This window comes from Mustela putorius, unplaced genomic scaffold (genome assembly GCF_011764305.1).
Source record: "Mustela putorius furo isolate JIRA1106 unplaced genomic scaffold, ASM1176430v1.1 tig00003898_pilon_pilon_pilon, whole genome shotgun sequence".
Lineage (NCBI taxonomy): Eukaryota > Metazoa > Chordata > Mammalia > Carnivora > Mustelidae > Mustela > Mustela putorius.
The window spans coordinates 9,413,043-9,440,331 of NW_025422047.1; the positions used below are offsets into that span (position 1 = coordinate 9,413,043).

General features: G+C 37.9%; 1 protein-coding gene across 6 annotated transcripts in view; it reads left to right on the forward strand.

Annotated features, from left to right (window-relative positions):
- The window catches only part of STARD9 (StAR related lipid transfer domain containing 9), a 123,054-nt gene that overhangs the window by 33,616 nt on the left and 62,149 nt on the right, over nt 1–27,289 (forward strand). For 4 of the 6 annotated variants that reach the window (XR_006602893.1, XM_045067859.1, XM_045067857.1 and 1 more), the window contains exons 4-7: nt 20,485–20,601; nt 21,758–21,790; nt 21,874–21,935; nt 23,994–24,106. Coding sequence is in view for 5 of the 6 variants with exons in the window: in XM_045067859.1 (XP_044923794.1) it covers nt 20,485–20,601; nt 21,758–21,790; nt 21,874–21,935; nt 23,994–24,106 (325 nt within the window). In the remaining variant the exon portion in view is untranslated. Of the gene's footprint in view, nt 1–20,484; nt 20,602–21,757; nt 21,791–21,873; nt 21,936–23,993; nt 24,107–27,289 lie in introns of those variants that run through there. The other 2 variants (XM_045067858.1, XM_045067860.1) reach the window with 2 other exon arrangements.

A 27,289-nucleotide genomic window follows, 5' to 3' on the forward strand; every position in this document is an offset into this window, starting at 1 on the left:
CTCTCTCTCTCTCTCTCTCTCTGACAAAATAAATAAAATCTTTAAAAAAAAAATTCTTAGTGAGGAAAAAGATACCAAGCAATTAAAAATTTTAATTTAAGTGAAATTGACTGTGGTTTCTGGCTAACCAATTAACCAGAAATGTCTTCCATTAAGAATCTCATTTTGTGATCAATTAGGTAAAGTGGTTTAACTATTGCTATGTGATAGTCAGTCATGCTGCTTACTGAGTATTCATGGTTCTTCATCTCCTTTGTGATAGAATTTTACCTTCTGGAGCACCTGGGTAGCTCAGTGGGTTAAGCCTCTGCCTTCAGCTCGGGTCATGATCTCAGGGTTCTGGGATCAGGTCCCTAATTGGGCTGTCTGTTCAGCAGGGAGCTTGCTTCCCCTTCTCTCTCTGCCTGCCTCTCTGCCTACTTGTGATTTCTCTGTGTACATCAAATAAATAAATAAAATCTTAAAAAAAAAGAATTTTACCTTCTGGTCCTGTTGTGTGAGATGGGGCCATGTGATTAATTTTGTACAGTGTGTTATGAGTAGAAATTATGTCTGAACATTCAGTTGCTAGAGTATGACCTTTCAAGCCCTCTTTTCTTCTGACACCATGAAACAACATTGGAAATACGTTGTTCTGTCAACTGGGTCTTAGAGAAGCTACAACCCCAAGAGTCCTCTGTTGACCCACATGTAGCATGAGCCAGAAATAATAAAATAAAAATAGTTGTTCTAAGCTCCCATACTTTGGTAGTTTGCTGCAATAATGTTACTTAATCTGTCATGACTGATAAACTATTCAGTGTGGAGTTTATTGAATAATCACTTTAACAGTATCAGTCATTATAAGAAAATGGACACGGTGATCTGTACATGTACTTTCTTTTTATGTTTAGTGATAAATAATTTTAATATATTTATAAGGATTAGAAGAACTTTCACATAGGCAGGATTTGCTTTAGTCTTGCTTTGTTCCCTTTTTTCTCTTGAAACCCACAAACCAACTTGTATTTTTTAAGAAGTTGGCTCTAAAAAGGACTTTAGCCCTTTAGTAGGGATTGGCAAACTATGGCCTGTGGACCAAATCTGGCCATCACCTGTTTCAGTCAAGTTTTACTGGAACATGGCCATGCCTATTTATTATGTAGTATCAGGGGATGCTTTTGTACTATGAAGGCAGTTAAGTAGTTATGACAGAGACCATATGGCCCACTAAGTCTAATTAATATATTTGCTCTCTGGTCCTTAATAGAAAGAGTTTTCTGACCCCTACCCTGTAGGATTTTTAATTGATTTCCGGTTGATTTGCCTCAATTGTTGCAGACATCTTAGTTTTTGGAGTTTTTACCTGTTAGAATAAAGGCTTTCTCCTGGATCTCTACTTTGTATGCTATCCTTAAGTCAGTGATACAGCTTACTATTCTTAGATTTTGCCTATAACTTAGCAAAGACTCCCTCAGCTTTGATAATCAAACTGCTTTCTGTATTGCTACTGGCATTGTTTTTGTCCAGGCCAACTGTCGGACAAACTGCTAATAGGTCCACCTATGTGACTGCTGCTCAGTATTTCTGCTTTGTACTTATTGCTGTTGACGTTGAACTTGCCATTGTGATAGGGCTTTTTCAGGCTGCATGGAAGGAGGTGATCAGATTATCTCAGTCTATCTCAGATTATCTCAGAGTGGCACTCAGACTCAGAGTGGATCGTGAATGTAAAATTATGTGGGGGAATAGGAAACTGGAAACTGTCTGCAGTTACACAACCAGCCACATGACCCTGGAAGATTATTTGTTATGGCTCAGAATTCAGCTGTAACTGTTAGAGGCTGATGGAAGCTCTGTCTCCCTAGCAGAGTTGATAATGCCAGTTAATCTTTATCCAATTTGGCACACCATATTAGCATTCTTATGTAGGTCACCTAATGTAGTCTCTCTTAGGCCCATGCTGAATGTGCTTGCTTTTGCTTGGGATCCAGTTAGCTGGGGCCTGGAAATGACAGAAAACATGGCAAAATGTGGTCAAGGAGCCACTTGTGGTTGTCCTTTTAGAAGAGGTTGTGGGAATGGAAAGAACTTTGGACTCATTTACAGTAAAACCATCTTTCATCTTTTCTAACAAGATCGTGTCTAATGAATCTATCTTTTTGCAAGGAAAAGGAAAGCAGTAGAGCTAGCTATCCATCTTTTTATTCCAGGAATTCCTTTTTTATGTCCAGAGGGTAGGACAACTGCATATGGGACCTACCAGATCTCACATGCCATTCAGACAGTTGTCCCTGTGAACAGTCTTTAACAAAACAATATTGTTAGAAAATAGCAAAATCTTACATAAACAAAGACGTGTTTGGATGATCTCAAAGCTCAGTTTTCTTGGTTCCTTCAGGAACCAGGGCTTAGACTGGGAAATATAAATTTGTGTTTCTCTATGTTTCTTTTAAGCTGTTGAGAAACTAGGTGAAATTAAGAAACTTGGGATGCCTGGATGGCTCACTGGGTTAAGCCTCTACCTTCAGCTCAGTTCATGATCTCAGGGTCCTGGCATTGAGCCCCCCATTGGACTCTGCTCAGCAGGGAGTCTGCTTTCCTCTCTCTCTCTGCCTGCCTCTCTGTCAACTTGTGATCTCTATCAAATAAATAAATAAATAAATTTCAAAAAATTAAGAAACTAGTATAATGATTGAATAATGTGGGGCTTTAGACAAAATAGAAGGTCTACAAAACTATGAAAATGAGTCTGTGTATAAAGCTTCATTATACTTCACTGAGAATTATTTCCCTGGAAAGGAAGAATACCAAAATGTTGTGCCAGAAACTACCCTACCAAGTTAAGGATGGCACTTCTGAGGCCTTTAACTTTTAGTTGTACTTCTTTCTGAGGTGTAAAGTCTATGTTTGGTATAAGTTTGTCTTACTGGGTTTTTTTCCTTCAGATTTGAATTTTTTTGAGAGAGATCACCAATGGGTGAAGGGACAAAGGGAAAGGGAGAGGGAGAAGCAGATTCACCACTGATCAGGAACCCTGATGTGGGGCTTGTTCCCAGGACCCTGAGATCATGACCTGACCCAAAGTCAGATGCTTAACTGACTAAGCCCCAGTCTTACTGCTTTTCTACTAAGAACCTTTAAAATTTTTGTTTGTGGGGCACCTGAGTGCCTCAGTCAGTTAAGCATCTGCCTTCGGCTCAGGTCATGATCCCAGGGTTCTAGGATTGAGCCCTGTGTCAGGCTCCCTGATCAGCAGGGATCCTGCTTCTCTCTCTCTTTCTCTCTCTTGTGCTTGCTTTCCTTCTTTCTTTCTCAAATAAATAATAAAATATTTAAAATTTTTGTTTGTTATTGTAGCACTTTTTATGACAAAACTATACTTGAATAGTTCCAAACTATTATATTTATATCTTGTATGAAACCTCTCCTATCAATGGGTTTCTTCTTTCTTTTCTTTCTTTCTTTCTTTCTTTCTTTTTTTTTTTTTTTAGATTTTATTTACTTACTTGAGAGACAGAGAGATAGCATGAGCTGGAGGAGGGGCAGAGGGATGAGAGGTAGAAACAGATTTCCCATTGAGTGCAGAGCCCATATGGGGCTCAATCCCAGGACCCTGAGATCACGACCTGTGCTGAAGGCAAAGGCTTCACAACTGAGCCACCTGGGCACCCCTGGATTTCTTCTATGTGGAATTTTGTGTCTTGCAGTGTCCTATAAATAACAATTAAATTCCACCCTTTTCTTTACCTTAACAAAGGCAGCAGTAGCTATGGGATCAGCTGACATTCAGGGCCTAGAGAGTTCAGAGAAGGCCTCACTCAGGCTTTCTTGTAGTTCTAATACAGAAAGCTGGTACAGGACTTCATACTGAGGTGGGGACAGTTTTGGAATGGAACCCAGAGGTAAAGATTGAAATGCACAGATTCTTGGAGATCATGGTGCAAGATGAGCGGAAAGTTGACTTTGTTTAGTCATGCTCCTTGGTATTTACCCAAAGGATTTGAAAACTTTTGTGCACACAAAAACCTGTGCTTGAAATGTTTCAGCTGCTTAAATTGTCAAAACTTGAAAGCAACCAGAATTGTCCATCAATATGTAAATGGATTAACTGTGGAATATCCAGACAATGGAATATTCTTCAGTGTTAAAAAAGAAATGAGTTGGGCTGCCTGGATGGCTCAGTGGGTTCAAGCCTCTGCCTTTGGCTCAGGTCATGATCCCAGGGTCCTGGGATTCAGCCCCACATCCGGCTCTCTGCTCAGCAGGGAACCTGTTTCCTCTTCTCTCTCCGCTTGCCTCTCTGCCTACTTGTGATCTCTGTCAAATAAATAAATAAAATCTTTTAAAAAAAAAAAGAGTTATTAAATCATGAAAAGACAGGGAAGAACCCTAAATACATATTACTAAGTGAAAGAGGCCAATCTAAAAAGCTGCATATTATGATTCCAAATTGTATGACACTTTGGGGAGAGGGAGGAAGGAATGACAAGCAGAATACAGGGCATTTTAAGGCAGTGAAATTGCTCTGTATGATACTGTAATGATGGATACATGTGATTACACATTATACATATGTCAAAATTCATAGAACTCTACAACACAAAGAAGGAACCCTAATTTGAACTATGGGGCTCTAGTTAATATATCATTATTGTCTCATCTATTGTTACAAATGTAGCACAGTAATACAAGACATTATTGGGGGAAACTGAGAAGTGGAGAGAGAGCTGAAGAGATGCATGGGGACTCTACTTTCTGCTAAGTTTTTCTGTAAACCTATAATTAAAAAAATAAGGTCTTTTGGGGCGCCTGGGTGGCTCAGTGGATTAAAGCCTCTGCTTTTGGCTCAGGTCATGATCCCAGGGTCCTGGGATCAAGCCCTGCATCGGGCTCTCTGCTCAGCAGGAAGCCTGCTTTCCTTCCTCTCTCTCTGCGTGCCTCTCTGCCTACCTGTGATCTCTGTCTGTCAAATAAATTAAAAAAAATTTTTTTTTAAATATAAGGTCTTTTAACTTAAAAGTCAATAGATTTTGAGGAAAAAATATTTGCAGTGCATGTGACAGATATAGCACTGCTGTATATAGTATACTAGGAAGTCTTTTATATTGACAAGAAAAAGAAAAACAATCCTGTAGAAAAGTGGGCAAAGGTATAAATAGGCCCTTTCTAGGAGAGCAAACCCAAATGGGCAAAAAATAAATGGTAATTTCAAATTCACTGTTACTGCAATAATGATGAGATATGAGATATGAGTTTACATCGTTCAAACTAAGAGCAGTAAAAAAAAAAAAAAAAAGGCAGTAATACTGATTGCTGGTAGTAATAGAAAGAAAAGGGTACTCAAACATTGTCAGTGGAAATTTTTGGAAAACAAAATAAGAAATCTATTTGAAAATAAGAAATCTTTGACCCTTTTACCTGGCAGCCCCATTTCTGAAACTTATCCTATAAAAATAAAAACATCGGTACATAAGGATATATGGCCAAGGATATTTATTGAAACACTGTTAGGGAGAAAATACTAGAAACAAAGTGATTTACCCATTCCTATGGGGAATGGTTGAATGACTTTTGGTGCATTTATACTATGGAATATATTGCAGGTGACTTAGAAGAATTTTCATGAGATGATATTGACGGAGAAAAACAAAGTATATAATAATAACATCCCTTTTTAAAAAATTTTTTTATTTTACAGAAAAAAATTTTTTTGAGAGAGACCACACACTTGTGGGGTTGAGGAGGGTTGGGGGAGAGGGAGAGAGAGAATCTTGAGCAGGTTTCATGCCCAGTGCAGAGCCCAATTGCGGGATGATAGGGCTCCATCTCATGACCCTGAGGTCATGACCTGAGCCAAAATAAGGAGTCCAATGCTTGGGATGCCTGGGTGGCTCAGTCAGTTAAGCATCTGTCGGCTCAGGTCACGATACCAGAGTCCTGGGATTGAGTCTGGCATTGAGCTCCTTTGCTCAGTGGGAAGCCTGCTTCTCCCTCAGCCTGCTGCTCCCCCTGCTCATGCTCTCTCTCTCTCTTTGACAAATAAGTAAAATCTTAAAAAAGAAAAAAGAAAGATGCTTAGCTGACTGAGCCACCCAGGAGCCCCAAAGACATCCCATTTTAAAAATAAGCAACCAAGGACACCTGTGTGACTCAGTTGGTTAAGCGTCTGCCTTCGGCTCTGGTCATGATCTCAGGGTCCTGGGATTGAGTCCTGTATCCAGCTCCCTGCTCAGTATGCAGTTTGCTGTCCCTCTGCTTTTCACCCCTGCTTGTGCTCTCTCTCTCTCATTCTCTTTCTCTCTCAAATAATTTTTTTAAAAAGGAAAAAAAATTAAAAATAACCAAAACACACAAATATGCGTGTGTGTGTGTGTGTGTGTGTGTGTGTGTTATGACTGTTGGAAGAACAAGAAATGATGCCAGTTGTTAACATGTTACCCGAAGGTGTGGGGTTAATGTAGAAGGAAAGAAAGAGGAGGGGAGAAAAGGAAAGTCAATAAAAAGGAAATAAAGCATTTCCTCCACAACATGAGTGATATCCCAATTATTTTAAATTGTATTTGGGTAACTATGGCTGTGGCGTGTATGCATGAAAAAAGGAAAAGTTATATATGTGGCAAATAACCTGAATGTTCATGGTATAATATGTGATAAAAAGCAAGTTTGAAGTTGGTGTATATTGTATGTATCTATTTCAGTGAAAACAGACAAAAACAAAGAACTATCTATCCTTCTATATATGGAGAAAGGTATGGAGGGACATACTTGTTAGATATAGCCTTTTCTGCCTAAGTACCTGAAGGCTACCTGTCAGACACCTGAATGAGTAGGGTTAAGGGTGAGGAAAGCAAGGTTAGCATTGTTGGATTTTTTTTTTTTTGATACAAAAAGTGAACATTCTTTATAATTTGAAAAATCACAAAGAAAAAAATATATTTGTGTGTATCTCTAATAAGGCTTTAGATTCTGGTCATTTAATAATGGCCGTGTGGGTGAAATTTGGGGATTAGATTATAATTCTCTTTACACACACTGAAAAGGTTAATGGAGCAGAAAACTCCAAAAGTGATTAACTAATGGCAGTAGGATCAGAGTTCATTGTTTTTGGCCAAAATATAACAAAATATTACTGAAAATTCTAATCAGAAATACTAAAATGAGACTTGGTAAAGTTTCTCCCAGTGTAGAGCAAAAACAACAGAAAACAAGGAAGCCATGAAGACAGTTGTAAATTATAGGGTAATAGCTTAGTGTTCAGCAGGTGAGTTGAATAGTTACTTGTAACTGGTTGAACCCTTACTGGTAACTCCAAACAGTTACTTTGTTAGCTACAGGTATCACAGTGGTTAAGAGCAACAGCTTTGTTTAGAAATACTTAGTACACGGGGCACCTGGGTGGCTCAGTACTGGGGCGCCTGGGCGGCTCAGTGGACTAAGCCTCTGCCTTCGGCTTAGGTCATGATCTCAGGGTCCTGGGATTGAGTCATGTATCCGGCTCTCTGCTCAGCAGGGAGCCTGCTTTCCCCACCCACTGCCTGGTGCTTTGCCTACTTGTGATCTCTATCAAACAAATAAATAAAATTAAAAAAAAAGAAAAGGTTTTAGGAATACTTAGTACCTGTGGGACTTCAGTTTTCTTCTGTGAAATTTAGAGAATGATAATAATAGTAACTACCCCCATAAATGTGTTCTGAGGAGTAATAAACGCTTTTAATGTGCTAAGAAGAGAGCCTAACACAAAATAATTGCTTAGTAAATGTTACTGGCTATATGGATCTAAAACCCTGGCTTTGAGTGAAATACTTCTAATTTTTTTTTTCAAGATTGTATTTATTTATTTGTCAGAGAGCACAAGCAGGGGAAGCAGCAAGCAGAGTGAGAAATAGGCTTTTTACTGAGCAGGGAGCCGGGTGTAGGGTTCTACCCTAGGGCCCCAAGATCATGACCTCAGCTGAAGTCAGACACTTAACTGACTGAGCCATTCAGGTGCCCCTGAATAAAACAGTTCTAATGAAGAAGTTATTGTGCAAAGTAAGGTTAACAGTTATCTTTAAACAGTGGGAGTGGTGCCTAGCACAGTATTTTGCCTTAGTAGGCACTCTACAAATATTTTTTGAATAAATAATTTTAACTTCTTTCACTTGATATTATTAGAGTCTCTGATTATTTTAACATTATTTCACATATTTCTGTTTTCTGAAAATTAAAAGGAAAAGTATATCTGTAGGGTGATAATTTGGGTGAATCACAGTTAATGGATTCAAGAATGAGAGAGGTTCCTTTGTACTTAAATAGATACAGTTTTCAATAGGAAAATATGATACTAATTTGTATTTTCAAGAATCATTAAGGAGGGAAAAAAAAAAGAATCATTATGGAGGAGAGGAGTTCTGGGAAGATGGCAGAGTAAGGAAACATCCAGAATCTGTTTCCCCACCTAGACAGGGATTTCACTGGCCAGATCTGTCTGATATAATGATTTTTGGAATTCTGGAGATTACTGAGGGTTTGCAGCTTCCAGAGGAAGATTTGGAGGATAAACTGCAGTTTATTTCCATTAATTTCAGCTCTTAGCACAGTAGCAGCTATCCATTCTTTATCCCTAGCCACATGGCAGGCAGCTGTGCACTGGTCCTAGAGCATCTTGCACAGAGCCTGCAAGAGTCGGGTAGACAAAAAGTACCCTGTCTTCCAAATATCAAGAATCTGTGTTGATTGCTAATTCCTGCTCGGGAGCACAGTGTTGCAGACAGAGTTGGGCAGCCATTGTTGTTGAGGCATTCCTATTGTTTCAAGTCCCTTCCCATCCAGCCAAAGTGGCTTCAGGGGATTTAAAGTGACAGCTGTCCACCACCCCACTCCCATTTCATTTTTCTCTTTTTCCCCATTTGGCAATCATACATTGAAGACCAGGGCATTGAAAAACAACTACAAAAAAAATTTTTTTTTTTTTTAAATCCATCAATAGGGTGCCTGGGTGGCTTAGTCTTAGGCATTTGCCTTTGGCTCGGGTCATGATGGGTCCTGGGATCAAGTCCCACATGGGGCTCCTCTCTCTGTGGGAAGCCTGCTTCTTCTTCTCTCACTCCCCCTGCTTGTGTTCCCTCTTGCTGTGTCTCTCTCTGTCAAAATTAATAAAATCTTTTAAAAAAATATTCATCCATAGACACTGTTCCTGAAAAAGACCTAAAGGCAGATATACTAATTAAAAACTATAGACCAATGGTCTTAAAGATGCTCAGAGAACTAAAGGAAGATATGGAGAAAGTAAAGAAAATATATGAACAAAAAGTTATTCTTTATAACTGTTATAACTTTATAACAGTCATGGATTTTGATGTATTTGATTTATGATATGTTCTTTTCATTGCTTTGTGACTAGTTTATAACATCAGTTTTGATTTCCTCTGATTTGAGGTTTATCTGTGTTTCTTAACTTCTTTCCTATTTGCTTGTCCTTGTGCTGCTGATTTTTCATGGTATAACAATGGCTCATCTGTCATGTTCTTTGAGACTCTGCCATTAATACTGCGGTACATGTTAAGATGAGAGAAAATAAAACCTGATCCTTAGCTTGACCCCAGTACTTTATTTTTTAATCTCCCTGCATATCTGATTTTCAAATTCCACCTGAACAGCCATGGATTTTTATTACTCATAGCTTTGCATGTGTTCTTCATGCCACCATCATCTCCATCATGAAAATCCTTGTTTGAGACTTAGTTCAGATGTGTTCTGTTTCATAAAGTCTGGCCAGGTTCTTCTGCCAGGATTCCCTTCCTCTTTTAGGTCCTGTTGAATATCTTCCTTTTGCCCTTCAAGATTAACTCTTAAACCTTTTCCACCTTACTCTCTGCCCCCAAGGATGACCTGTTGGACAAAATAATGGGTTCTCTTGGCCTCTGGCTTGAGGAAAAATGGAAAGCCCTAGCAGGAGAGCTGAGGGATATCCCATAGGGTTGTCTTGGTCTGGCCTCATGCATTTGTGTTTATGAAGCCTGCCGCCTTCCCCACTGGCCAAAGTCTTTAATATTTTGGAAGTAGAGTTCCATACAATATTTTGTTAGTATCAGATATACAACATAGTGATTTGACAATTATATACATTATAAAATGATGATAATGTATATAATTACTGTAAGTGTAATTACCACCACCATAAGTGTAATTACCATTTGTCACCATACAAAGTTGTTGCAATATTACTGACTATATTCCCTGTGCTGTACTTTTCATCCCTGTAAATTATTTAATAACTGGAAGTTTGTGTCTCTTATGCCTCTACATCTATTTTACCCATCTGCTAAACCTCCTTCCTTCTGACAACCACCAGTTTGTTCTCTATTGAGTTTGCTTCTGTTTTTTGTTTGTTTCTTGTTTTATTTCTTAGATTCCACATACGAGTGAAAGCATATGATTATTGGTCTTTTTCTGTCTGACTTACGTCACTTAGCATAATAACCTCTAGGTTATTATGTTGCAAATGTCAAATTTCATTTCTTAAGACAGTAATATTCCACTGAATAATATATATATCTTTTAATTTACTCATATATTGATGGACACAGGTTGCTTTCATATCTTGGCTACTGTAAATAATGCTGCAGTGAACTTGGGAGTTCATATATCTTTTTTAAATTTGGCATTTTCACTTTCTAATGGAGTTAGAATTTGGAATTTCATTTTCTAATTCTACAGAAGTAGAATTACAGGGTCATATGGTATTTCTATATTTAATTTTTTGAGGAACCTCCATACCTTTTTCTTCAGGGGCTCCACGTACTTTTATTCCCACCAGCAGGACACTACATATCCTTTCCTCCATATCCTCATTAAAACTTGTTATTTCTTGTCTTTTTGATACTTGCCATTCTGACAGGTGTGAGGTGATAACTCATTGTGGTTTGATTTGCATTTCCCTGGTGACTTGTGATGTTTTGGCCATCTTTATATTTCCTTTAGAGCAATGTCTGTTTAGGTCCTTGGCCCATTTTTGACTGGGTTCTTTGCCTTTTTGGTGTTGAGTTGTACAAGTTCTTTATGGTTTTTTGGATAACTTCTTACTGGAGATATCATTTGGAAATATCTTCTTCCATTCAGTAGGTTGTCTTTTCATTTTGTTGATTTTTTTTTTTCTGTGCGGAAGCCAATTAGTTTGAAGTAGTTGCAATTGTTTATTTACTTTTTTTTTTTTTTAGAGATTTTATTTATTTGTTTGCCAGAGAGAGAGAGAGAGGGAGAGAGAGAGCGCGCGCAAGTGAGCACAGGCAGACAGAGTGGCAGCAGAGGCAGAGGGAGAAGCAGGCTCCCGGCCGAGCAAGGAGCCCGACGTGGGACTCGATCCCAGGACGCCGGGATCATGACCTGAGCCGAAGTTATTTTTGCTTTTGTTTCCTGAATTTGAGAAAACAGATACAGAAAAATATTGCTAAGGCCAATGTCCAAGAGATTACTGCCTATGATTTCTTTTTATCTATTTACTTTTTTTAAAAAATTTTTTATAAACATATATTTTTATCCCCAGGGGTACAGGTCTGTGAATCACCAGGTTTACACACTTCACAGCACTCACCAAAGCACATACCCTCCCCAATGTCCATAATCCCACCCCCTTCTCCCAACCTCCCTCCCCCCAGCAACCCTCAGTTTGTTTTGTGAGATTAAGTTTACTTTTTTTTTCATTTTATTTTTTTCAGTGTTCCAGAATTCATTGTTTATGTACCACACCCAGTGCTCCATGCAATATGTGCCCTCCATAATTAAATTCTAAATTCTTTTAGAATTTTAATGGTTTCAGGTCTTACATTTAGGTGTTTAATCCATTTTGAGTTTTATTTTTGTGTATGGTGTCAGAAAGTGGTCTAGTTTCATTCTTTTGCATGTAGCTGTCCATCTGGTCTAATATGTCATGCAAGGCCATTGTTTTCTTATTGATTTTCTCTCTGTGTGATCTATCTATTCATATAGATGGGGTATTATAGTCCCCTACTATTAGCGTGTTACTCTCAGTATCTCCCTTTATGTCTGTTAATATTTGCATTATGTATTTAGGTGCTCCAGTGCTTAGATGTTTACATGTGTTATATCCTTTTGTTGGATTGATCCCTTTATCATTATGTAATGGTGTTCTTTGTGTCTTATTACTGTCTTTTGTTTTAAAAGTCTATTTTGAAAAAAAAAAATAAAAGTCCATTTTGTCTGATAAAAGTATTGCTCCCCTAACTTTTTTTTTTCTCACTTTCCTTTCCATGGAATATCTTTTTCCATTCTGTAACTTCAAGTCTGTGTATGTCTTTAGATCTGAAGTGAGTCTCCTATAGGCAGCATAAAGATGGCTCTTGTTTTTTATTCAGTCACCCTACATCAGTTGATTGGAGCACTTAGACCATTTACATTTAAAGTGATTATTAATAGATATTTACATATTACTGTTTTGTTAATTCATTTTTTGGTTGTTTTTGTAGTCTTTGTTCCTTTCTTCTCTTGTTCTTCCCTTATGATTGATGACTTCATTCATCATTATGCTTTGATTGCTTTCTCTTCATTTTTTGTGTATCTATTAGAGGTTTTGGTTTATGGTTACCATGAGGTTCATATGTAACATAATAAATATATAGCACTCTATATTAAGTTGAATGGTTGCATAATTTCTAACACATTCTAAAAGTTCTACATCTTTACTCTTCTATCCCTGTGTTTATGTATATGAAGTCATATTTTACATCTTTTTATAAACTTAAAATTTTTTTGCAATGAGGAAACACAGAGAAGATGGAAGTACATTTGAAGATTTTATTTATTTATTTGACAGAGATCACAAGTAGGCCGAGAGGCAGGCAGAGAGAGAGAGAGGAGAAGCAGGCTCCCTGCTGAGCAGAGAGCCCAACGCAGGGCTGGATCCCAGGACCCTGGGATCATGACCTGAGCTGAAGGCAGAGGCGTTAACCCACTGAGCCATCCAGGCACCCCTGTGGAAATACATTTAAAACTTTATTCCTAAACCATCTGAAAGTTGTCATCCTGATGTCCAATTACCCTAAGTAGTTGAGTGTGTATTGTCTTATAGAAAATGACATTCTCTAATACAACCACAATACAACCTTCAGAATTGGGAAGTTGAAGTGTTACATTACTACCATCTCATCTTTAGATCCATTCATGTTTTGTTGATTCTCTTAATAATGTCCTTCATACCAAAAGGATGTGTTTGAGAATCACTTGTTGCAGTTAGTTGTCTTATGTTTAATTCAGTCTGGAACAGTTCCTCAGTTTTTCCTTATATTCATAATCTTGACACTTTGGAAGATTACAGGCCAGTTATTTTGTAGAATGTTTCTTAATTTGGTTGTCCAGTGTCTCTTCGTGGGTAGATTCTGATTATACATTTTAATAGGAATATCAGAGTTCACTTTGATTACTTGATTAAGATGTCATCTGCCGGGCTTCTCCACTCTGAACTTAATTCTTTCCTCCTCTTTGTAATTAATATTTTGTTGAGGGGTACTTACTATGTAAATATCCCACTCCTTGTCAGAGTTTCAAATTATTTATATGTATATTAATTCATGGGTTCCCATTTTATTCAGTGAATTACAATCTGTTATTATCATTGCTTATTATGATGCTCAAATTGTTCCTATTAGTAGAAAATGATATTTAGAAGCTGAGATCTAGGTGGTAGGTACAGTCATTGCTGTTTGGGTATCATTGCTCCCAGATCCTCCTAGTAGAGTTAGACAAAGTGAGAGATGATATATTTACTTACACACACACACACAGAGAATTACATCATCATATCTATTTTTGTATCTTTTTCTGTTGAAACCCATGAGTTCTCACTGATTCTGATCTGATACTGTAAGGCTCAAAGATTAGAGTGGGAGAAGAGAACTTGAGTGCTGGATGGAGTTAATTAAAAATAACCCAACCAATGCAACAAGAGCAGTTCTAAGAGGAAAATCTGTGGTGATATAGGCCTACCTTAAGAAACAAGAAAAAGCTCAAATAAACAATCTCACCCTAAAACCTAAAGGATTTAGAGAAAGAAGAGACAAGATCCAAGTTGAGTAAAAGGAAGGAAATACTGAAGATCAGAACAGGAATAAAACAAAAAGATAAACAAAATTGATAAAACCCTTAGCCAGACCCATCAAGAAAAAAAGAACCCGAATAAAATCAGAAAGAGAGAAATGACACCATAGAAATACAAAGGATAGGGGCACCTGGGTGGCTCAGTGAGTTAAGCCACTGCCTTCAGCTCAGGTCATGATCTCAGGGTCCTGGGATCGAGTCCTGCATCGGGCTCTCTGCTCAGCAGGGAGCCTGCTTCCCTCTATCTCTCTGCCTGCCTCTCCGTCTACTTGTGATCTCTCTCTGTCAAATAAATAAATAAAATCTTTAAAAAAAAAAATACAAAGGATTATAAGAGAATAGTATGAAATCTTATATGCCAACAAATTGGACAACCTAGAAGAAATGGATAAATTCCTAGAAACATAGAATCTTCCAAAGTTGAATCATGAAGAAATAGAAAATTTGAACAGATTACTAGCAATGAAATTGAATTAGTAATGAAAAAACTACCAAAAAACAAAAGTACAGGACCAGATGGCTTCATAGGTGAATTCTATCAAACATTTAAGGGATTTAATGCCTATTCTTTTCAAACTGTTTCATAAAAATAGGAGAGAAAGGAAAACTTCCAAATATATTCTATGGGGCCAACATTACCCTAATAGCAAACCAGATAAAAACACTACACACACACATGCACACATACACACACACGAACATGCTATAGGCCAGTATCCTGATGAACACTGATGCAAAAATCCTCAAAAAATATTAGAATCACTCACCATCATCAAGTGGGATTTATTTCAGGGATGCGAGGATAGTTAGTATTTTGCAAATCAGCTTAATATAGCACATCAACAAAATGAAAAATAAAACTCATATGACCATCTCAGTAGATAGGAAAGAAAGCATTTCATAAAATTCAGTATCCATTCATGATAAAAGCTCTCAACAAAGTGGGTTTAGAGGAAACATACTTCAACATAATAAAGGCCACGTATGAAAAGCTGACAATGAGTATCATACTCAGTAGTGAAATACTCAGTTGTGAAAGCTGAAAGCATTTCCTCTAAGATCAGGAATAATAAGACAAGGATATCTACTCTTAACACTTCTACTCAAAAATACTAGAAGTCCTAACCACAGCATTGAGACAAGAAAAGAAATAAGAGGCATTCATATTGGTAAAGAAGTTAAATTGTCATTATATGCAGATGACATGATACTATACATAGAAAATCCTAAAGATGCCACCAAAAAACTACTGGAACTGATAAATGAATTCAGTAGAGTTGCAGGATACAAAATTAATATCCAAAACTGGTAGTATTTCTGCTAATAACAAAGTAGCAGAAAGGGAAATAAAGGAAACAATTCCATTTACAATTATACCAGAAAGAATAAAATACCTAGGAATAAACCTAACAAAGGAAGTGAAAGACCTGTACTCTGATAACTATAAAACACTGATGAAAGAAATTGAAGATGACACAAATGGAAAGATAGTCCATGCTCATGAATGGAATAATTAATATTGTTAAAATGTCTATACTACCAAAAGCAATCTATGGATTCAGTGCAATCCCTATCAAAATACCAATAGCATTTTTCACAAAACTATAACAAACAGTACTAAAATTTGTATGTAACCCACAGAAGACCCCAAATAGCCAAAACAATCTTGAAAAAGAACAATAAAGCCAGAGGAGAGGTATCCTAATGCCATATTTCAAGATATACTGCAAAGCTCTAGTAATCAAAACAGTATGACACTGGCACAAAAATAGACACATAGATCAATGGAACAGAATAGAGAGCCCAGATGTAAACCCACACTTCCACAGCCCATTACTCTATGACAAAGGATGCAAGAATATACAGTGAGGAAAAGGCATTCTCCTTAATAAATGGTATTGGGAAAACTGGACAGCTACATGTGACATAATGGAAAACTGGGCCACTTTCTAATACCGTACACAAAAATAAATTCAAAATGGATTAAAGATCTAAGTGTGAGATCTGAAACCATAAAAATCTTAGGAGAGAACACAGTAATTTATATGACGTAAGCTGTAGCAACATTTTTCTAGGTATGTCTCCTCAGATAAGGGAAACAAAAGCAAAAAATAAGCTATTGGAACTACATCAAAATAAAAAGCTTCTGCATGGCAAAGGAAACTAGCAACAAGATGAAAAGGCAACCTATGGAATGGGAGAAGATATTCACAAGTGCTATATCCAGTAAGGGGTTAATATCCAAAATATATGAGGAACTTATACAACTCAACACCAAAAAGCCAAATAACCCAATTTTAAAAAGGGGCAGAAGACCTGTCTAGACATTTTCTCAAAGAAGTCATACAGATGGCCAAGAAAAAAATGAAAGGGTGCTCAATATCACTAATCATCAGGGAAATGCAAATCAAAACCACAATGAGATATTACCTCATACCTGCCAGGATAGCTAAGATAAAAAACACAAGAAACAAGTGTTAGCAAGAATGTGGAGAAAAAGGAACCATCATGTACTCTTGGAATGTAAATTGGTATAGTCACTGTGGAAAACAGTATGGAGGATCCTCAGAAAATTAAAAATAGAGCTACCATGTGATCCAGTTATTCCACTACTGGATATTTACCCCCCAAAAAACAAGAACACTAATTCAAAAATATATATGCATCCCTATGAGTTTATTTTTAAACTTTTAAAAAAAATTTCCAGTATAGTTAGCATTCATCTATTGATGGACACTTGGGCTGCTTCCATAATTTGGCTATTGTAAATAATGCTGCAATAAACGTGGGGGGCTGTGTATGTGTGTTGAGTGGAATATTATGCAGCCATTAAAAAAGATGAAGTTGTGCCACTTCAGTGGCACTAGGTGCTGGGATTATTTTTTATCAGCATTTTCCCCTATTTTCAATTCCTGAATTTTATCATAAAATTCTCATAGTTGATATTCAGATGTTGTTTCTGTGAGTAAAGATGGTATCTGTTACTGAATTAGATACCAGTTTTACATAATGATGTATTGTATGGTGACTAACGTAACAAACACACACACACACACACACACACAAAATAGACAGCAGTTTTACTAAAAGGAAAAAAGTTTTCTAGTTGAATCCTTTTATTTTAACAATGAATTTATAGATCAAGAGAAATAAGTAATATTTAATATTAATTTAAACAAAATATATCATAGAATTTAAAGCCATTTTCTCATAAATATTCCTTTAGATAAATTAAAAACTGGTAAGTCTTTATAATAGCAACTTCATTTTATAATAGAACAGTGTGGGTCAAAGCTACACATTTCCAGTTATAAAGCGAATAAGTAATGGTGATGTAATTGACAGCATAGTGACTATAGTTAATAATACTGTATTGCATATTTTTCAAATGATTTTTTTTATTTGTCAGAGAGCAAAAGCAGGGGGAGTAGCTGGCAGAGCAGGCAGAGGGAGAAGCAGGCTTTCCACTGAGCAAGAAGCCCACAGTGGGACTCTCAGGACCCTGGGATCATGACCTGGGCTGAAGGCAGATGCTTGACCGACTGAGCCACCCCGGTGTCCCTGTATTGCATATTTGAAAGCAGCTAGGAGAGTGGTCTTCAAAGTTCTTATCATAATTTTTAAAAAGTTGGTAGCTTTGTATGCTGATCTATGTTAATGACTTGTGATCATTGTGGAATACATATAAATATCAGATTAAATAATATATTGTATACCTGAAACTAATATAGTGTTATGTCAAATATACCTCAATAGAAAACAAAAGAGAAACCAGAAGAAAAAATACATGAAGACTTTCTGTGGAAAAGTATTAAGGGCCAAGAACTTAATATATTTTGTTGGATAGGTAACCTCCTATAAATGACATGATTTTCATACTATAGGTAGGAAATAATAATCCCTAGGCTCTAGCAAAAACCTTCAAGATAGGGGCGCCTGGGTGGCTCAGTGGGTTAAGCCGCTGCCTTTGGCTCAGGTCATGATCTCAGGATCCTGGGATCGAGTCCCGCATCGGGCTCTGTGCTCAGCAGGGAGCCTGCTTCCTCCTCTCTCTCTCTCTGCCTGCCTCTCTGCCTACTTGTGATCTCTCTCTGTCGAATAAATAAATAAAATCTTTAAAAAAAAAAAAACCTTCAAGATATGAAGCGTTTTAATGATTTATTACTTTAATGGTTTATGAAAGTGTTTTTTGTAATACATTTTTAGTAGGATAGAAAATAGAAGTTTTTCAAAAGTTATCTGTGAAGTTGGGAAGTATTAACTATGGTATCTGTATGTAGGTGTCTATTTTTCAAAATAAGTACATAGCTTTTTAAAAAATAGATGAGAATATCAGAAAGATGACTGAGTAGTTCTTATACAGAAAAGTGGGGAAAAGGTGTAATAACAAGAAAAACTTTAATTCGTGCTCACTTTGTTCCAAACATTGTTCTAAATGCTTTCCATATATTAGAACAATTAATCCTCTCAAAAACCCAGTGATTTTTAGGTGCTTTTTTAAAAACTCCATTTTTTTTTTAACTTTTTTGTTATGTTAGTCACCATATAAGGCATCATTAGTTTTTGAAGTAGTGTCTTCTAGGTGAGGAAACTGAGGTAAGGTTACCTCCCTAAGGAGCCAGGCTTGGAACCTAGAAAGTTCCAAAACGTGTTCTTAGTGATTAAACTATAGGTAGCTGTTTAGAGGAAGAGAAATAATCTTAAGCACTTTCCCCAACTCCAGGCACCATTAAGTTATATATTTTATATGAATGCTCTCTCTTTAAATAACAAGCTCCAGCCCTACTTTTCTCATTTCTTTTTAATTTTAGCAAATAATTTTATTTAACAGTGTACTAATGTAACACATTATCAGATAGTTCTCCATTTTTTGTCTATAATGAACATTTTAAATCAGTATCCTGAATCTACAAACAGAAAAAAAAAAAAATCTCTTTGGATTTCTACATGTTAATGCAGTACAAAAAACATTTAAGAAATGGTTAATATAGTTAATATAACAAACTGTATAAATATATACCTTCTCTGAAAGATTTTAAATGATATAAAAATAATTATAGCAATGTATTGTTGGATTTTTTAATTAACATATAATGTATTATTTGTTTCAGGGGTGCAGGTCTGTGATTCATCAGTCTTACACAATTCACAGCACTCACCATAGCACATACCCACCCCCTCCCTTCCACCCCCCTCTCCTCCAGCAAGATTAAGATTAAGAATCTCTTATGGTTTGTCTCCCTCTCTGGTTCTCTATACAGATTACCACAGTTTGGAGAGAGGATGGGTCAATAGATCCATAAATGGTATTAACCTTATGTCAACATTGGGAGACAAAACATGAGACTTCTTTTTCTCTTTTTTTTTTTAAAAAGATTTTATTTATTTGTTTGAGAGAGAGAGAAGTGGACTCCCCGTGGAGCTGGGAGCCCAATGTGGGACTCAATCCTGGGACTCTGGGATCATGACCTGCCTGAGCTGAAGGCAGTCCCTCAACCAACTAGCCATCCAGGTGCCCTGAGACGTCTTTTTTTAAAAGATTTTATTTATTTGTTTGACAGAGATAGCATGTATGCAAGCAGGGGGAGTGGCAGAAATAGGGAAAGGGAGAAACAGCCTCCCCACTGAGCTGAGAACCTGACATTGGGCTCGATTCCAGGACTCTGGGATCATGTCCTGAGCTGAAGGCAGATGCTTAACTGACTGAGCCCCCATAAGAGACTCTTGATTATAGGACACAAACTGAGGGTTGCCAGAAGGAAGGCGGGTCGGGGGATGGATTAGCTGGGTGATGGGCATTAAGGATGACATGTGATGTAATGAGCACTGAGTGTTATATGCAACGATGAATCACTGAACTCTACCTCTAAAACTAGTAATACACTATATGTTAATTAATTGAATTTCAATTTAAAATAAAGTGTCAGTACAACTCTGGATTTTTTTAAAAAGTTTTTAATTCCAGTTAGCTGACATACAGTGCTTTATTAGTTTCAGGTGTACAGTATAGTGATTTTTCAATTCCATACATCACTACTCAGGGTTATTTGTTCATTTTTTAAGTTTTAAAATTTTTCTTTATTTTAGTTATCTCTCTACCCAATGTGGGGCTTGAACTCATGACCCCCAGATCTAGTGTCACATGCTCTTCCAACTAATCCTTGGGTTATTTTTAATCTAAAAATAAAGTGTTTCAAACACAGGTGACTGTAAATTCCCTATAATATTTCAAGAATCAATTCAGTTTCAGAAAAAAGATTGCTAAGGAAAATGTATTCACTCAAATATATTTTAAAGTGCTTATTGTATGCCGGGCACAATGCTAGACATTATAAATTTTAAAATGATATGGTTTGTTAATCTGGTATGGGAAGAACTACATTGATGTGCTTTCTACTTTTGTTGTGACAGGTTTTCCAGGATTTGGGGACTGAAGTATTGTCTGGAGCTGCTAAAGGCTACAACATCTGCCTTTTTGCCTATGGGCAGACAGGCTCTGGGAAGACATACACCATGCTGGGGACCCCAGTGAGTATTGGTATTGGAATATGATCCCTTCTATTGCCACAGCAAGCCTGAATCTCACACTGTCTTTGTTACTGAGAGAAAGAGTGCGAATTTAGTAATTATTGAACTTCAGTAAGATTTAATGGGCTTTCTTTTGTATTAAGAGTGGGTTTCTAGTCCTTTAATTGAAAGATGAACTTTGAATAATTAGCCCCTCTTTTTTAAACTTTGAAGAACCTTAGAATTACATAACTCCCTTTGATGAAGCTGACCTTGTCAGTCGTTTTGCATTTCTCATATCATTTCCAAGTTCATCACTTAAAGCTTTTTAACACAAGCCTCAGACTGAATCTGAAGTGTTGCTTAGGACTATGCAGAAATGGGGCTATGTATGTTAGATCTGAGCATTGGAAAAAAGCACGAGAACTACCTAATGGGTTGGAGACTTAAAAAGTGTGAAGGACTTATGAGAGCCTTACTTTGTCATGGAGAATTGAGAAGGTAGAGGTCCAAGCATACCTCTTTGTTTTATGTTTAGAAGTATCTTGGTGATTTGAACTGGTGTGGCAGGTGACAAATAACACTACCCAGGGACATTCTCTGTGATACTTTTCTCCCAAAAGATTATCTGTATTTTGTGCTCAGCTCGTTGCTTACTATGTCCATGTTTAGTGTGCTTTTATATATTTGAAGAAAGAAGAAAATGTCCATTAAACCAGGGTGTAAAACCTTTAACCTACGTACAAGTTAGCAGTGGACCCAAGATGAAAAAAAAAGCTGCTTTTCCCTAAATGTGTATTTTAAACACCCATGTACTCTAGTTCTCCTGTATATATAGGGATAGAAAATTTCTGGAAGGGACCACGGTGGTAAATTGGTTTATCCAAGAAGGATGTAACCTTTATTGTGTGAAAGCGGGTACCTGGATTTGTTAGCTTCTCCTCTCTTCCTTCTTACGCTAATAATCTGCCTCTCAGCTGGTACTTGCCTCCCTCCTGAGTATCTCCTGAGAGCCAGACAAATAGTCTTCTAACATACCACCAGTGAAACTCCCTAAAGTGAAGAGGCTAGCGCAGGAAGCCCATGTGCTCATCCCCTGCCAACCTTGGTTTCTGGGTGTTGGGGGAGAGTTTTTCTGTGAGTGAACAGTAATGCTTTCCTTTCTTCTGTTCGCCAGGCTTCTGTTGGGCTGACGCCACGGATATGTGAGGTATAGACTCTATTTTAACTAGATCCTCTCAAAGTAGACCTTTTTTGTACACTCCCTTCACTCCAACCCTCTGGTTTGTGCAGGGTCTCTTCATCAGGGAGAAGGAATATGCCCCACTGCCTTCCTCTTGTAGGATAAAAATAAGGTAAGAATCTTTCAGGCTCTGGGGCCTAAAATATTTCCATTTCCACTCCAAATTCAAAACCCTTTGCATCAAGAGTCATCCAGAGGAATGGAGAAAAGCCACAGAAGAAATATTTTGCAGTATAGGGAGATGAGAAACATACTTAGATCTTTGGGTTGTAGGAAACTTAATTCCTATCCCTACACTTAACAAACGGGTGTTTCATGTGGATCAGCTTGCCCTGGCTGTCTGTTTTCCTTTTCTTTACTTTCCTTACAGTTTACTACTAGCTTTTGGAATTTCTCTTCCAGCTCCTGCTGCGTTGTTCTTTGGGTCAGTTGTTCCTAAGCTCTAGTTCCCAGATAGTGCTGGTTACTCCAATGTGAAGTTTTAACCAGTCTGTAGTGAAAATGTTAGTGCAAGGTTACCAGCTGCCCAATTACCCTTAATTTTTTCTGTTTTATTTTTTGGGGGATTCAGTGTCCTTTTTGAAAAACATGAAATGTATGGGGCACCTGGGTGGCTCAGTGGGTTAAGCCTCTGCCTTCAGCTCAGGTCATGATCGCAGGGTCCTGGGATCGAGCCCCGCATCGGGCTCTCTGCTCGGCGGGGAGCCTGCTTACCCCTCTCTCTCTGCCAGCCTCTCTGCCTACTTGTGATCTCTGTCTATCAAATAAATAAATAAACTCTTAAAAAAAAGACATGAAATGTAATTCACATACCATAAACTTCATGCTTTTGAAGTGTATATTTTTCAGTGTTTTTCTTTATATTTACAAGGTTGTTCAATCACCTTACTAATTCCAGAACATTTTCATAATCCCAAAATGAATAAATCCCCTTTAAGAAATTAAATGATAGTAAACAGTATCTATACATTTTTTTTTAAGTTTGTGAAGTGAAAATTTGTAGGCCTTTAGCCTTTGTGTGTGTGTGTGTGTGTGTGTGTGTGTGCGTGTGTCTGTGTGTGTAAACATGTACCTGTATATTAAATGTTTTATTGTCCCTGAAATCTGGGAATCACTATTCTGAGAGACATCTGGGCTTCCTGTGTCCAATTCTGAGGAAGAAGGAGAAACAATTTAAAAGAAGAGTGCAAGGCGGCCTGGGTGGTTCAGTGGGTTAAAGCCTCTGCCTTCGGCTCAGGTTGTGATCTTGGGGTCCTGGGATTGAGTCCCGCATCAGTCTCTCTGCTCAGTGGGGAGCCTCTTTCCTTCTCTCTCTCTCTGCCTGCCTCTCTGTCTACTTGTGATCTCTCTCTCTGTCAAATAAATAAATAAAATCTTAAAAAAGATTTAATAAAAAAATAAAAAATAAAAGAAGAGTGCATAGAGTTCATCTGAGGTGGAGCCTTTTTTTATGTCCGCTGGCTTCACAGGCAAACATCTGTGTTCTGATGAGGAAGACCTTTCTGTGAGAAGTTTGTTTTCTTAACAAAATTTTTGCTGATTGTAATCAAGAATTGTAACTATGTTATTATTTTAAAAAGGAATTAAATACCAGCAGGTACCTATAAGATAGAGCATATCTTAGAATCCCATTGTATGAAACAGGTAAAATGAGATCTCTCCTACTTAAATTAAGGGTGGGGACCCAGAATCTTTCTCATTTAGCTTTCCTCATTGCTTAGCAGTGGCTCTCGAGATGCCTTCACAGAGCACTGAGAGGTCATAGATGATGTTTGAAAATCACTTAAGAAATAAGCCTGAAACTCTGTGGTCTGATCAGGGTATAGGCTGGTGGCAGTATACCCCACAACTATGCTGAAATAGCCTCTTGAAGGCTTAATTTGAATCAAGGCTGACTTTGTAAACCTACAACTCTGAAGTGATGACAGCTAATGTGGCAACACACTTGTGCATGCATAGAAAGAGACTCAAGAGCGAACCCTGGCATGGTCAAGGTCTTAGACTGTCAGAGGTAGAACTAGGTTAAGAATTAGGGCCTTATGATTCTTGGCTTAGTGTTTTGCCCACTTTCTTCCAAATCTAACTATGTTGCCTTCTTTAAAATGTAATTTTGAAAAGATGTCATCATTTTCCAAAATCTGATTTTGTGCCTTGTTCCATGTGTCTCTAGTTTCCTGGAAATCTATAATGAACGAGTACGGGATCTGCTGAAGCAATCTGATCAGAAGAAGTCCTACACTCTGCGGGTCAGAGAGCATCCAGAGATGGGGCCCTATGTACAAGGTGAGCCATTGTGGTTCTGGAGGTCTGAGACCAAATGGAATTCTGGGAAGCTTTCCTAATGGTCATGGATTCATTCAACAAATATATAATGAAACTTGCTATGTGCCACCTATTGTACTAGATGTTGGATAAATAACCATAAATAGAAAAGACAGTCCTGCCCTCATAGGCAGGCTTATAGTCTTGTGGGGATGAGGCAGAAAATAAACACTTAATTACAAGTTGTGATAAAGACTAATAAAAAAATAGATGTCGTGGTGGAAAAGAACAGTGGGCAGTATAGTTAGTCCATCTGCATGGCAGGGTCATGAAATGCTTCTTTGAGAAGATTCAAGAGCCAGTCATGTAAAGAATGGTATTCTGAGGGGAAGGATGATTCTGATTCTGACAGAAGGAGCAGCATGAGCAAGAGTCCTAAGAGAAGGGCTGGGTGGTTTCAAAGAGGCCAGGGGAAAAGGGCATGGAATAAGGTGGAGTCTTTCGTGGCAGGTCCAGAGGGCCTGGACTGATTTTCAGATCAGCTAATCTCCTTTTCAGGGTGGTTTTCTCACTGGTGGAGATAAGGAGATGAGGAGCTGTCACACATGGCACTGGTCTGAGCTGCTTCCTTATTAAGTATTGATATTTGGTGTATGGTACTATCTATCTTATCCTACTAGACTGGGTCTTACTATGTATGAGGTAGGAACAGTTGTGTTCTTTTGTACAGGAAGTTTTTACCCTTTCGGCCCACTTTACAAAGAGCAAAACATGAATTTTATGCTCCTGTTCCTTCAGAAATATACTAATTTAATTCCCAGCAAAGAGATGGACACAAAAGATCAAGAGCTGGTCTCTTTATCAGGGCATGGCTAATGGAGTGTGCCAGTTACAGATTCTGCTACCTGTGTCTTTTCCCAAAGGTTCCATCATGAACAGCAGGCTGGAAACAAACAAAAAATACCATTTGCTTTGCTGGGAGCCAGTAGTTTACTTCATAAAACTCTGTGCCTATAAATTTTTGTGTAAAGCAGTACTTTGAGGGCAGACCAGAAGTTGATGCAGTGCTGTCAAAGTTTCTTACTTTTGTATTTTATTTTAATATATATGTGTGTGGTAGAGGGAGTAACTAGAGGAGACCCAAGATGTAGTCCAAGTGTCCCCCTTCCACAGAAGCTAAAATGAAGCTGCAAGAAGCTACAGGGTGTTCCCAAAGTCACACAGCTAGTTGGAACAGGGTTGGAACTGGGAACCTTGCCTAGGATAGGGAGAGATCAGTGGGATGGAATCCTGTACATCAAGGAGACCTGTGACTATAGATTCTTTGATCGGCATTGTACTTGAAACCCAGAGAAGGTCGGAACTTATGCAAGGTCATTTAGTTTGGGCGATATACCCAAGGCCAGTGATAGGAACCAGACTGAAGTCTCAGGACTCTTTTGGACCTTCATGGAGCAAACCCTTGTGGGGGTGGGGGATGGTTGGTAGGAAATAATTCTAGCCAACAAAAGGTCTCCTGGGTCCTTTGGGTTACATGTTTTTGAAAGTTGGTCTGGACTTTCTTAAATCATGATAAATATAGGTCAGCAGTCCTTGCATTTCTTAGTGAAGGAGCCTTGAGCTCAAGTACCATCCTGGGATGCTAAGACCCTGAATAGGCACATTGAACTATTACTTCCATTACCATCTTCTAATGGCATTGCCGTGAACTTCTTCTTTTAAGATTTTATTTATTTATTTGAAAAAGAGAGCATGCATGCGTGCAAGTGGGGGGAGGAACCAGAGGGAGAGGGAAAGAATCTCAAGCAGATTGCATGCTGATCATGGAGCTTGACATGGGGCTCGATCTCATAACCCTGAGATGATGTCCTGAGCTGAAATCAAGAGTTGGACACTTAACTGACTGAGCCACCCAGCACCCCTACAGCAAACTTTTAGTTCTTTAAATGTTTGCCTTCTCTTTCATTTATTTGTGTTATCTGCCTGCCTCTATCTGTGTCTATGTAGCTCTATCTTCAGGCGCATATATTCTGTGAATATGATTACTAAATGGAAAGTGGTTTCTGCTTTGAAACCAATTCTATGGGAATTTATTAGGTACATGCTAGATATCTACACTATGCAGGGTGTTCCAGGAAATAAATATGAGAACTTACAGTTCTAGTTTAGAATTGTGAGCGAGAGCTTGATAGTTGCCTAAAGCAAAGGAAAGGAAGGGGATAGCCTATTACTTTCCGTTAGAAAGTTTATTAATTAGATGACTGGTTAAGTTGAAGTCTGAAATGTACACAGCCCTACCCAAAGCACATGAGAGGACAGTGGTTGTAGGGTCTTGGTGTCATTTAAGTGAAGAAAAGATAATATCGTGTTTTTTGCCTTGATCTTAATCTTAACATAAAGGGATAGGTACAGAGCAGGTGATGTTGGTGGTAGGTAATTGCTTTGCCCCCAGTTTTTTGTTGTTGTGTGGGCTTTTTGTATTTTTTGTGTGTTCAATCTGCACAAAAGTTTTTTTCTTTTTAATTCTTTTTCTTTTTTTTTTTTAACTTCTTAAACCTTTTTTCCCCTTGCCTTTCTACACTTACTAAGACCTCTGGTACCATATTAAATAGAAGTGCTATCAGTATTTAGTCTTGTTTCCAGGGGAAAGCTTCAGTGTTATACCATTAAGTATGATGTTTGCAATAGTGTTTGTTTTTAATAAATACCTTTTTAAAAAAAGATTTTATTTATTTATTTGACAGAGAGAGATTACAAGTAGGCAGAGAGACAGGCGGAGAGAGAGGGGGAAGCAGCTCCCCACTGAGCAGAGAGCCGGATGCTGGGCTCGATCCCAGGATCCCATGATCATGACCTGAGCCAAAGGCAGAGGCTCAACCCATTGAACCACCCAGGGGCCCCTTTAATAAATATTCTTTATCACACACTTGTAAAAATGTCTGTAGCAAAGGATCAGGTTTGTTTGTTTTTTAAAGATGTATTTATTTGAGAGAGCGTGTGCACATGTGTGCAAGTGGGGAATGGGGTAGAGGGAGAGAGAGAATCCTCGAGTACACTCCCTGCTGTGTATGGAGCCTAATGTGGGGCTTGATCCCAGGACCCTGAGATCATGACCTGAGTGAAATGAAGAGTCAGCCACTTAACTGACTGCCACTTAGGTGCCCTGCAAAGGACCAGGTTTCTTTGTTTTGCTTTTTAATTCCA